This window comes from Stegostoma tigrinum, chromosome 16 (genome assembly GCF_030684315.1).
Source record: "Stegostoma tigrinum isolate sSteTig4 chromosome 16, sSteTig4.hap1, whole genome shotgun sequence".
Taxonomy (NCBI): domain Eukaryota; kingdom Metazoa; phylum Chordata; class Chondrichthyes; order Orectolobiformes; family Stegostomatidae; genus Stegostoma; species Stegostoma tigrinum.
The window spans coordinates 11,678,907-11,691,427 of NC_081369.1; the positions used below are offsets into that span (position 1 = coordinate 11,678,907).

Below are 12,521 nucleotides of genomic sequence, written 5' to 3' on the forward strand. Positions count from 1 at the left end.
TGAGCCTTGCCCATTCATTAACAGTTTTGAATAATGTTAAATATAACTACAAGAAACAATCCAGGCCGCACACTTTCCAGATTAGCAGGAGAAAATCACAAAGATGTAAATGCATTGAACATGAGCAGTTGCCCATCTAACTTGCCCCGCCACTGAAATCTATAAAATATATAGCAACACCTTACAATGTTGAAGCATGATGGCTTGACAGAGTTTGTAGTACAAGAATGTAGGAAATAAAGAACATCAGTAGCCTCATCTGCCATTCTAAAAGGTTATGACCAAGCCTCTACATTATACTATATTCCTGCTCTGGCTCTGTGCACAACTCAAAAATCTGGGACACATTTCTCCTGGGACTAGTGATTTATTTACTTTTAACCAGCCCACTCAGAGCCTCCTCTCTATGCTCATTTCTTTAATTATATCATAGTCCGACTCCCTGACTTCTAAACCCACATCATCTCTCTCACTAGTGAACACCAATACAAATTTTCATTTAGAACCCTACCTATGACAAATTATCAGTTTTTTTTGTCACTGAAATACAATGAAAAACTTGTTTGTTTACAAATGGTACAGGCAGATCATTGTAAGCAAAGGATGTACAGATCAAAAAAAAAAACGACGATGCATACATGTTACATTGCACAGGGTGTGCGTTAGGCATGATCAACATTAGCAAAATTAGCATTATTTGAGGCTAGAGTGTCCATTTGTCAGTTGGGAAGAAGCTGTTCCTGAACCTGCTCGTGCAAGTGTTCAGGCTTCTGCATCTTCTGCTTGACGGAACAAGTCATAGAAGATTACCAGGGTGGGATGAGTCTTTGATGTTGTTGATAGCCTTTCGCAGCAGGAAGTCATGTAAATGGAGTCCATGGATGGAAGGTTGGCTTCCATGATGGTCTGGACTGTCCATACAACCTTCTGTAGTTTCTTATAGTTCCCAGGCAGAGCTGCTGCCATACCAGGCCATTATACACCTAGACATTGTGCTTTCAATGGTGAGGGGCCTTAAGACACACCAAATTTCCTGAGTTGCCTGAGGAAGAGGAGACATTGTTGTGCTTTCTTGACTCTACATGGGAAGTCCAGGACAGGTTGTCGGTTTTCGTCACTCTGAGAAACTTGCTGCTCTTCACCCTCCAACCTCAGTTCTTTTGATGTTGATAGGGACGTGTTATCCTCCTTTCTTTCTGAAGTCAATGATCAGTTTACTAGTTTTGCCAAAGTTGAGAGACAGATTGTTTTCATTGTATCACATCACCAAGCCCTCTATCTCCTTTCTGTAGTCTGACTCTTCATTGCTAGATATCCATCTCACTACGGTGGTGTTGTCAGCGAACTTATAGATGGTGGTCTCTCTGAATTTGGCCACCCAGCCATAGGTGTAAAGGAATTACAGTAGGGGGCTGAGGACGCATCCTTGGGGGCTGCAACGTGGAGTGCTAGTGTGGAGGAGGTGCAGTTACCTTTATTCACTGAATGTGGCCTGTGGGTCAGAAAGCTAAGGATCCAGTTGCAGAGGGCGGAGCCAAGACCAAGGTCAGGGAGTTTTGAGATCAGTCTGGAGGGGTAAAGATGTTGAAGGCAAAGCCGTAGTCTGATGTAGGCATCTTTAATGTCCAGATATACCAGGGATTAGTGCAGGGATATGGCATCCTCTGGCGACTTGTTATATCAGTAGGCAAATTGCAGGGGATTGAGATGGGCTCGGAGTTGATATGGGCCACGACCATGATTATTGAGGTCAGAGCCATGCGGCAGTAGTTATCAAGACATCTTGAATGCATTTTCTTATGATGATGGTGGTCTTCTAGTAACAGGTGGGGACTTCAGTTCATAGAGGAAGAGATTGAAATGTCGATGGAATATCTCTATCAGTTGGTCTGCACAGGATCGGAGTGCTTGGCAGGGTGCACCGCCCAGGCCCATTACTTTTCTTGGGCTGACTCCCAGGAAGACCGAGTTGATGTCTGAAGCAGTGATGGAGGGAACAGGTGTGTCCAGGGCTGTCGGAGCAAACATGACCAAGCCACTGGCATTCTGCTCAAACTGAGCATAGAAAGCATCAAGCATGTCAGGGAGGGATGTCTTTTTGCAAACTAACTTGTGCTGCTTCAATTTGTATCCTATAATGTCTTTTAGGCCTTGCCATAGGTGCCAGGAGTCTGTTTGGTAGGTCTGGGCCTCTAACTTGGTCTGGTACTGCCTCTTGGCATCTCTGATGGCTTTGCAGAAGTCTTATCTGGATTTCCTGATAAGGCTCGAATGCTGCACATGACCCTTAATGGATCTACTCTTTCCCGAGTTATCTTTTTACTCTTAACATGTTAAAGAAATAAATTGGGAATTTTCTTATCTGCCATTATCTTTTCATACCATCTTTTCTTTCTCCAAATGTACTTATTAAGTTCCTTCTTGCACATCCTATCCTCCTCTAGGTTTCTGCTGTTTTTAGCCCTCACAATCAGCCACAAGCCTCTATTTTTCTCTTTATCCAATCCAGCATATTTCTTGACATCCAGGATTCACTGGATTTATTCATCCCATTCTTTATCTTTATTGGAACATATGGCCCTGTACCCTCCCTATTTTCTTCTTGAATGCATTCCATGTTCTGACAGAGATTTACCACAAACAATCTTCTTCTAATCCACTCTAATAAGCTTTCAGATAAGATTTAGTCAAAGTCGTCTTTCCACACAGTTTGGAACTTGGATTTCAGGCCCATTATTGTCCTTTTCTACAACAATCTTGAATGTAATGAAGTTATCACTGCTGCCTGCAGAATGCTCCCCCACTGACCCTTTAATCATTTCCACGGTTTCATTACTAAAATTACATCCAAGAGTCTTCTCGCTCATAGGATGCTCCGAATAACAATTTAAAAAGCTCTCCTCGTGCATTTTAAGAATTCTGTGCTCTCTTTCATTCTATGACCATCCTCCGCTATCATTACTGTATTACTTTTACACTTGTCTGAAACTTGCTTAGCTATTTGCCCTGCTAGTTCTCTCTCAAGGTTTAAGGGCTCACTCTAACTCCCAGTAACACGGCTGCACCATTTTGGTTTAAGGTCTACCCATAATGGCTTCATTCGAAGAGCTTTCAGAGATGCCATCTCTCCTTAGTGCTGAATCACTGATTAATATTGTGTTACCCCCTTTCCCTTTTACCTCCTATACCTTAGAATATGGAGCTGTCTCGCATATGTTAATTCATGCCATTAACTCTTCTGCCTCACTTATTAGACTCCTTGTATTAAAACAAACACCAACCAACCTTGCCAACTCCTTTACGCCCCAACTGGCTTATACTTACCATATCTTTCTGACTCATTTGCCGTCTCATCTAGTTCTGGCTGTGCATCTCCACCTGCTGAAGCTTCTCTCAGAATCAGCTCCCTCCCACACCTCCAAGTTAGTTTAAACCCTCTCCAACAGCAGTAGCATCAGAATAAAACTAAGTGTAAAGTGCAGGGATCACTCACAATCATGAATATTCTCCACACTGCTTGCCTTGGCAGAGTAAATACGTGAAGATGCAGAATAACGGGAGGGCATTCAGAAATTAGAAAGGAAGAGAGAGGCCTTGGAGTTTACATGCACAAATCCTTGAAGGCATCAAAATATGGAGATAATGGTTAAAATGGCAGAAAAGCCACTCTTTAGTAGTTGAGGTATAGGGAGTTAATGCTGCAACTACATAAGCCAGTGGTTAGACAGCAATTACATTATTGCTATCATTCTGATTGGTGCATTACAGGAAGGATATAATTGCACTCCGGAGGGTAGAGGAGGTTTAATAGAATGTAACCACAGTTTCAAGCTGTATTCCTGAGACTCTCATTGCAAAATTCAAGAAACTCCTGCATTCTTCAAAAGGTGCCATATTTCAGATTAAAATTTAACTAAGGTCTCTCAAGTGGAGAAAATCTACGCCTTGGCTGTCCTGGCAAATATTTATTCAACAGCCGATACCACTAAAAGTATATGGTTTCTGCTCACAAAGACGACTCAGTCCAGTGTGTCATCCTGGCTCTTGCAAGAACATACATCTAGTCCAATACTCCTGTATTTTTCCACAGTCCTGAAGTTATTTTCTCTTCATAAAATTGCTGAATTATTTCTGAAAAACCATGATTCAATCTGCCTTCATGATATTCTCAGGTAGTATACTCCTACTTCCTGGGTTTTTCCACATTTGCCCCCATTCGCACCTCCCTTTACCAACACTTTTTTTGTCAATTTTATCTTAAATCAATGTCCTCTAGCTGAAGGCCATGTCTAAAGACTGTGAAGGTGCTAGATGAATGCTAACCTTCCTCTGAAGCTAAGATAGCAAATAGTCCTACAGAAGCCTTCAATACTGACTGTTTAATACAATAAGAAATTACAGGATGACAAAACAATGTGTCAATAAGGTTCCTCAAGAAGTACGGTTTTAGATTTTCCTGCATTTAATTCATTTAAAAAAGAATTTGAGATATTCACACACACAGGTTTTAGGTAATTTCAGACAACCTAGGCCCTGAACTCTAGATCAGTTTGTCACAATTATAATTACTGCTGTTAGACAAATCAATCTTACAGTGACTCCAGGAGTTGTCGCCCAAATGGATGGCGGGCCCATGGTGTCTCGACATCAGGGTCTGAATGAGGGCTGAGGAAGGAGTCTGTAGCAACAGCAGCCAGAGACCACACCTAAAACCCAATGGAAATCATTAGTACGTACCACAGAATGGTAAAATATAGACTGGCCCATACAGTAACACCAGGGTTGGTCCATTAATTTGTCTGCCAGTTAACTAGTTGAAGCAAATTTTTAAAAAGTCAAAACATTCTCCTAATGTATTCAATAAAATCAAGAATTCTAAGTCAACTGTTTTCAGATAATTGACAGCATCATTGTTGTTTCTCAAGTTTTAAAAAAAATCAAGGAACTTGTGTGAAATGCCAAAGTGCAAACTGGGGATCACAAGATTGAGAGCATTTGATGGTCCCAAAGGTGTATTTTTAAATCCAGGATACAGGAAATAATTGTGGATGCAAGAAATAATGGAAATAAAAGATTGAGTAGCCATTCTCAACTTCACCACAGTGAAGACACAACAAAGAAGGAAAAGCACATAATGCCCATTTTAGCTCAGTTGGAACACTCTTGCTTCAGTTAAAAGGTCAACAATGGATCACAAAATATGCTCAAACTTCACTGCAGAGCTGAAGAGTGCTTCACTTTGGAGGTGTCGCTTTTTTCAGGAGATGTTGAACTACAGAGCCATCTGCTCTTATATGTGGATGTAAACAATCCCAAGAGGTGGTGCAAGAGAGTTCCTCTGGTGTCCCACAAACAAGTCACTTGCCAATATCACAGTTTTATCTTTTATATTAAAAAATGCCAGGGAGATTGATTGGGCTGACTGGTGCTGGTGTTTATACTCTAGTGGGCCTTTTCTCATCTTTCTTCTTCTAAACTGTTGTCGCGGTCAATTTCCTTCTCAGTCAAATACTTGTCAGTTGCCCCATAAATATCTCTGTGCTGTTTATTACAACCATTCCTTCTGGTGCAATGTTCCAAATTCTTTCCATTCTTTCACTCAACTAAATAAGTTTTGTTTTTCAACAGTTTATTGGATTTTCTGGTCAGTTCCCGATATTGATGGCCCCTGATTATGCTCTTCCCTTCCAGAGAATTCATTCTTCATCCATTCACTCCCTTTAAAATTTAGGACGTTTTAAGAGGGAGATTCAATGGCCAAATGATCCCTCGATGTCCCTTCAATTATTCCATTTGGCAATCCAGTTTTTCAAGACTAAAGAGACAACAATGTTAATCCTGTCCTGATTTTATTCTTCACCAATTCTGGTATAATCCTTGTAAATATTTTCTCTACCCGCTCCAGTTTCCTCTATATGCTTGTTACAATATGGCAACCAGAACTGCATTAAAGCAAGGTTCAATACAGGTTTAATTTAAAACTTTTGTATTGTTTAATTCTATCCCTCTGGAAATAATGCCTATTACTTGGTTTGTTCTTTTTAGGGCTTGATAATACATGGCACATCTTCCAGGAGCAATGATTTGCACCCAGAGCTTCCTTTGGTCCTCTACCCCACCGAGATTTGCACCTTCCATGAAATAAAGTAACTTCCCTACTTCAGCTACATCACATTTTTCTGTTTAAACTTCATTATCTCTTATTGCCCATTCTATAATTTTTTTAATAATTTTTATTGTTCTGTAATTTGCTGCAGCCTCAGTACTGAATATCCCAGTCTCCGAATTTCCGAGCTGCATATTTAATTCCAAGGTCCAAATCCTTAATGTATACTTTGAACAACAGTGGCGCTAGTAATGATCCTTGTGGAACATCACTTTCCACCTTCTCCTGTTATGAATTTCTAATCTCTCCTGTAGTAAAGATCCTACTATTTTTCCTACTACTGACATGAAAGTAACTGAGGTCTGTGACAGCATGCCCTCCCCTGTCTCTCATGAGATAGTGGGCATGCGAGATAGACAGCAAGGAAGGAAGAGAGAGAGAGAGAGAGAGAGAGAGAGAGAGAGAGAGAGAAAAATACAGTAGTTTTGTATCACTTGAAAAATAGTAATTCTAAAGTGCAGAAGCACAGAGGGATCGCAATAACAAATACACAAATGACAAAAAGTATCAACGCAAGTTAACCTTCAGCTAAATTGACAGCTAAGGTTTATTTGGAGAGGAATACGATTAGATGTTATATGCAGCTTGTACTGAACTTCGATTAGACCCCATTTGCCATATAATATAAAGGCCATAGAAACAGTAGAGAGATTGCCAAAAAAGTTTTATAAGAGATGACATCAAAAGTCAGCGGTTAAAGCCCTCAGAGAAGACCCAAAGATTGGATGTCTTTTCTCTCAAGAGAATCCAGAGGGGTGGTCTATTGGATATCATTTCAATTAGAAAGATTTAGATAGAGTAGACACATAGCAATTTCTGCTTTAGCAGGAGTAAAATTAAAGTCATATGTCACAAAAATGAAATAAGGAATTCAGGACAGTGATGGGAACGTGAAACTTGCTATCAAACGGAGTAGTTAAGCCAAAAGTATAAATACATTTAAGAGGAAAAATAGCAGTGTAGGTTACATTTAGAGGAAGGAAGTGGCATACTAGTAATGTCACTAGATGAGTAATTCAGACGGTCAAACTCAAATGCTCTAGCGTCATGGCTTTGAATTCCACCATGGCAAATGATGGCATTTGAATTTGGCTAAAAACAAAATCTAGAATCAAAAAAGTAGTCTAATGGCAACAATAAAACCCATCTGGTTTTATTCCAAACTAACTTTCTGAGATATTGCACCAAAACTGGGAGAGTTGTCCCCTAATCTGGTCAAACAACAATCCAACACAGTCACACATACAGAATAATTTCCCACAATGTCCAAGAAACTACCTGGGACAACTAGACGTATTCTTTCCTACCGATTGAACAGTAATGTATAAATCAACAGCATGTTCACTTGAGAGTCCTTATCATTAACTAAATCAATGAATTTTTTTGGATTCAGGTCAAAGATGAGCAAGGAATTATCCTGATTATCAGCTTCCTTTCACACACTCTCCCCATTACTCCATGTTGTACACCAGTTGGAGGAAGTACCAAATGTGACGAAAGGACAGAATGCAGTCGAACAGAGATTCCACCAGCAACAGCACTGGCCAAGTACTAAAGGACCAAAGGATCAAAGAAACCAATAGGAGGAAAAAAAACCTTACTTGACCTCATCTTCCCCAATCTAACTGTCACGGACGCATCTGTCCATGGCAACATATGTGGGTATGACCACCACACATTGTTACGGAAACAAAGTTCAGTCTCCTTATTGGGTATATTCTTTATTGTGCTTTGTAGCACCACCACCTTGTTAAATGGACTTTGAACAGATCTAACTATTCAAAACAGGTCAAAACTAACCAAGAGGAGCTGTGGGCCATCTGCAGAACAGGAATCATCCACAGTCTGGAAATTCACAACCAGGTATAGTTCCCACTCTATCATTAATCAGGCCCATTTCTGAAGTCTGCCTCAATGAAGACCTCAGGTTGAAATGCCCGGAGCAGCATTAGGCCTACCTAAAAACACGGCATCAACCTGGTGGAGCTACAAGACAGGACTAATTGCATGCCAAACAGGTTAAGTGCATGTGACAGACAGGAACAAGGACAGGAATTCCACAATCAACAAATCAGATCTAATTTCTACAGTAGTCACATGCAGGCATGCATGTGGATGGAAATTAAACAAAAACAGGAGAAAGCGCAATAAACATCCTGATCCTCAACAATGAAGGGGCCAGAAGACCAATAATAAAAATACAAGGCTGAAGCGTTTGCATCCACCTTCAACCAGAAGTACAGGATGCTTCTTCTTGGCCTCCTGAGGATATCAACATCACAGGTACCAGCTTCCAGCCAATTCCATTCACTTCAAGTGATACAGAGAAATGGCTGAATACACAAAACACTGTAAAGGCTATGAGCCCCGATACCATTCTTGCAGTAGTACTGAAGACTTGGGCTCCAGAATTTGCTGCACCCAAGATTTTCTTAGATAGCAATGTGGAAAATTGCCCAGGTTATATACCGTGCAGAAAAATAGGACAAATTCTGCCCCAGTCTATCACTGATCATCAAAGTGATTGAATAGATCTTTTACAATGCCATCCAGCAGCATTTGCAAAGGAATAATCGGTTTCCTGCCTCTCAGTTTGGAATCTTTCAGGGCCACTCTGCTCCAAAGTTCATTGTTACATTGGCCCAAACACAGACAAAAGAGGAGAACGCTACAGATGAGTTGAATGTGAGGAGAACGCTACAGATGAGTTTAATGCGACTGCCCTTAACATCAAGGTGGTATTTGACATGGTATGCCATCAAGGAGCCCAAGTGAAACTAGAAGCGATCAGAATTAGGGAGAAAGGTATTCGTTGGTTGGAATCACACTTAATACACAGGAAGATGCCTGTGATTTTTTTTTAGTTCATTCACAGGACATGAGTGTCACTGCTTGCTTTTATTGCCTGTTCCAGGGTGCCCTTCAGAAAATGGTAGTGAGCGGCCTTTTTGAGCCATGGCGGTCTGTGTGTTGTAGACAGGCCCACAATGTGATGGGGGATGTCACCATCTGAGTTGCAGGATACTACTGCAGCAGTTCATCAAGGTCATGTCACAGGGCCAAACCCTTTTAGATGCTTCATCAAAGACATTCCACCCATCTTCAGATAATGAAGCATCTAATGTCCACATGCAGCAGGGCCTATTAAACATCCAGGCTTAGGCACATGAGTGGCAAATAATATTATCACACAAATTACAAGCAATCCAATCATCTCCTCTTCACATTAAATGACATCAACATCATTGAATCCTCACTAACAACATCTTGGGGCTTGCCACTGACCAGGACGAGACTGGGCCAGCCACAGAAATACAATGACTACAACAGCAGGTCAGAGACTGGGAATTCCTAATTAAATAACTCACCACCTACGAGGCACAAATCAGGGCTGTGATGAGACACACGCTGCTTGCTTAGCTGAATGCAATTACAACAGTGCTCAATAAGCTCAACATCCATACAAAGAACCCTAAAAGAATTACACTGCATCACCACCAAGGGCTCTTATAACTCAAAGGGCAAGGGCAGCAGATGCATGGGAACACCACCATCATGTTCCCCTCCAAGTCATGTACCATAATGACTTGGAGCTATGTTGCTGTTCCTTCAAATTCCTGGACCTCCCTTCCCCACAGCACAGTGGGTGGATCTACAACCCAAAGAATGTAGAAGTCAAAAATGTAACTCATCATCAGCTTAAGGGAAATTAGGGATGAACAATAAATGGTCTCGCCAGCCACACCTCAATCCCATGAACAAACAAGTTGAGGGTAAATGTCAGCACAGAAAGGCTAGGCAAAATGGTCTGTTTCAGTGCTGAATATTCGATGTAATTCTGCAAGACAAGTGCAACCTACTCAAAAGGCAAACACATTGTGAGACTTCCACACAATTGGAGACTCAAGTGACTGGGCTCGACCTACAATCATAAGACTGCTCTCTCCTTCAATTTCCTTAACATAACTATAGTTAGGAAACCAGCAGGATCAGTACTTGTACGAGGTCTCTTCGTCCAACTGATAAAGCTGCAGCAGCATTCTTCTGACATGTATCCTGGATGTCGTTCACATTCAGTCTGAAAAGCAAGAAAAAAAAACTGAAGTCAGAGAAACAAGATGACCGGGCCTCAGCATTTCTACATATCTACTGCCAGCCCAAATGGTTAGAATCAGTTATTATTGTCACCGGAGCCAAAAATAATACTTTGCAGTGGATGCTATTATACCTGACCCAAGTAAGGTGGATATTAGAGGCCATTCATCACTGCGAACATCACTATAAGAAATTCTGAGAGACTGCCCTTAGTCCATCTATTTTCAGTCAAGGTCTAATCTTTTGAGAATCCAATATTTACACTCCGTCATTCTGAAAATTACCTATTTATTCTGCTTTCCGTCTGTTCATTAATCTTGAATTATTGTTAAAATATATCCTCTTCGTCCCATGAACCCTTGCCTTGCATAATAACCTTCTGTGTGATATTTTATCGAATTCTTTCTGAAAATCCAAACACAATGGGCTAGATTGCGCAGTTGCAAATGAGAGAAGTTCACCATTATGGAGGACTGTAACAGCACCACAACGTCAGGGGAGTCCACTGATTTTCAGACTTGGAAGCTGCGATATGCTGAATAGATTGCAGTGGTGGGGGTTGGAAGTTCACCAAATAAGAAATTGAAAATCATGGAAAGTAAATTTCTGTGTCACTGAACTGAACACAAGCCTCAAAGGGCATATCTTCAGCTTCTGACAAGAAAGAAGAATGACTCCACTAGCAGTGCACCAGCACTTGTTCTCTTACTTTGTTTAACTCCTCGTTTCCTGAACCATGGTGCCTGCGGCAGTGTTGTGTGCACAGTATGTAACCAACTGTGGAATGCACAAAACTTAGATTCTTATTTACTGCAGTTGAGCCTTTTTCTTTTACCTCCTCACTAGCTTTCTTAACTGACCTAATAAATAATAATTACCTTCATTGTTGCTTAGGTTTTCATAGTATAATTATTCCCTTCTGATATTCTGAGTTTTTGAAACTAAAATATTCAAGCATGGGCTGATAAGTAATAAGTTACATTTGTGCAACCAAATTGCGAGGCAATGACCATCTTCAATAAGACAGAATCTAACTATTTACCGTGATCATCTTGAGACAAAGCTCCAAGACTGACCGTTGACCAGAAACTGAAATGGGCCAAGCATATAAATACTGTGGCTGTAACAGTCAGGTCAGCGAATACCACAGAGTCCTTGAAGCCAGTTCACTCTCTACAAGGCACAACTTGGGGGCATGATGCAATGCTCCCCACTTGCCTGGGTGAATGCAAGAAGCCTAATGCTGTCCAGGACAGAGAATTACATTTGATTGGTACCCCATCCACCACCTTCAACACATTATTCACCAACAACATACAGCAGAAACAGTACAAGATGAACTGCATGAGCTCGTCATCAACATTTTTTCAATAGTAGTTTCCAAACCCATGGCATCCACTACCTTGAATAACAAGGGTAGTAAATGCAGATAACACCACCATCCACCAGTTCTCCTCCAAGCTATTGATTTGGTACTAATATCATGCTTCTTTCATTGTTGCTGGGTCAAAATTCTGAAAATGCCTTCCTACCAGCACTGCGCATATACCAACACCACATGGAACAGAAGTTTAAGAAAGCAGCTCACCATCACCTTTTCAAGGGCAACTAGGGATAAAGAATAAATGCTGGTTCAACAAGTGATCTGCATACCACGTAAAAGAACGAAAAAGTGAAAAGTACCTTGGAAATAAAACAAAATATTTTTAAATTGCTCAGAAAATCTTGAACTTTTAATGATCCTTGAGGGGATTTTGTGGTATTGCAGCAGTGTCTCCAACTCTGGGCCAGAAGTTTGAGAATTAAGTTTTACCTCTCCTGGAATGTATCATAACATGCTCAAACAGGCTAATTAAAAAATAATTCAAGTTTTCCTGGACACATGTGGATTAAGACAGAAGGAAATAGAACAAAAACATAAGTTGCTGGAAGAGCTCAGCAGGTTGGCAACAAGCGTGAAGAAAAATCATAGTTAAAAGTTTCGGGTCCAGTGACCCTTCCTCAGAAGACCAAACCAAAATGTTAACTTTGATTTTTCTTCATAGGTGCTGCCAGACCTGCCGAGCTTTTTCAGCAACTTCTGTTTTTGTTCCCGATTTACAGCATCTGCAGTTCTTTCGGATTTTAAAACAACACAGAACTTAGGAACAGCAGTTAAGATATGTGGACCTTTGAGGCTGCTCCACTATTGAACTGACCAGTTAAATCAACGTTGTTCCACTTGTGGTCTCAACTCCACTCACCTGACAGCCCCCTTAAC

General features: G+C 40.9%; 1 protein-coding gene across 5 annotated transcripts in view; it reads right to left on the reverse strand.

The window, feature by feature from the left end:
* The window catches only part of wdr59 (WD repeat domain 59), a 78,728-nt gene that overhangs the window by 14,393 nt on the left and 51,814 nt on the right, over window positions 1-12,521 (reverse strand). For all 5 annotated transcript variants that reach the window (XR_009446771.1, XR_007249087.1, XM_048546432.2 and 2 more), the window contains 2 exons: window positions 10,163-10,244; window positions 4,594-4,706 (listed from right to left, as the gene is read on the reverse strand). Coding sequence is in view for 3 of the 5 variants with exons in the window: in XM_048546432.2 (XP_048402389.1) it covers window positions 4,594-4,706; window positions 10,163-10,244 (195 nt within the window). In the remaining 2 variants the exon portion in view is untranslated. The remainder of the gene's footprint in view (window positions 1-4,593; window positions 4,707-10,162; window positions 10,245-12,521) is intronic.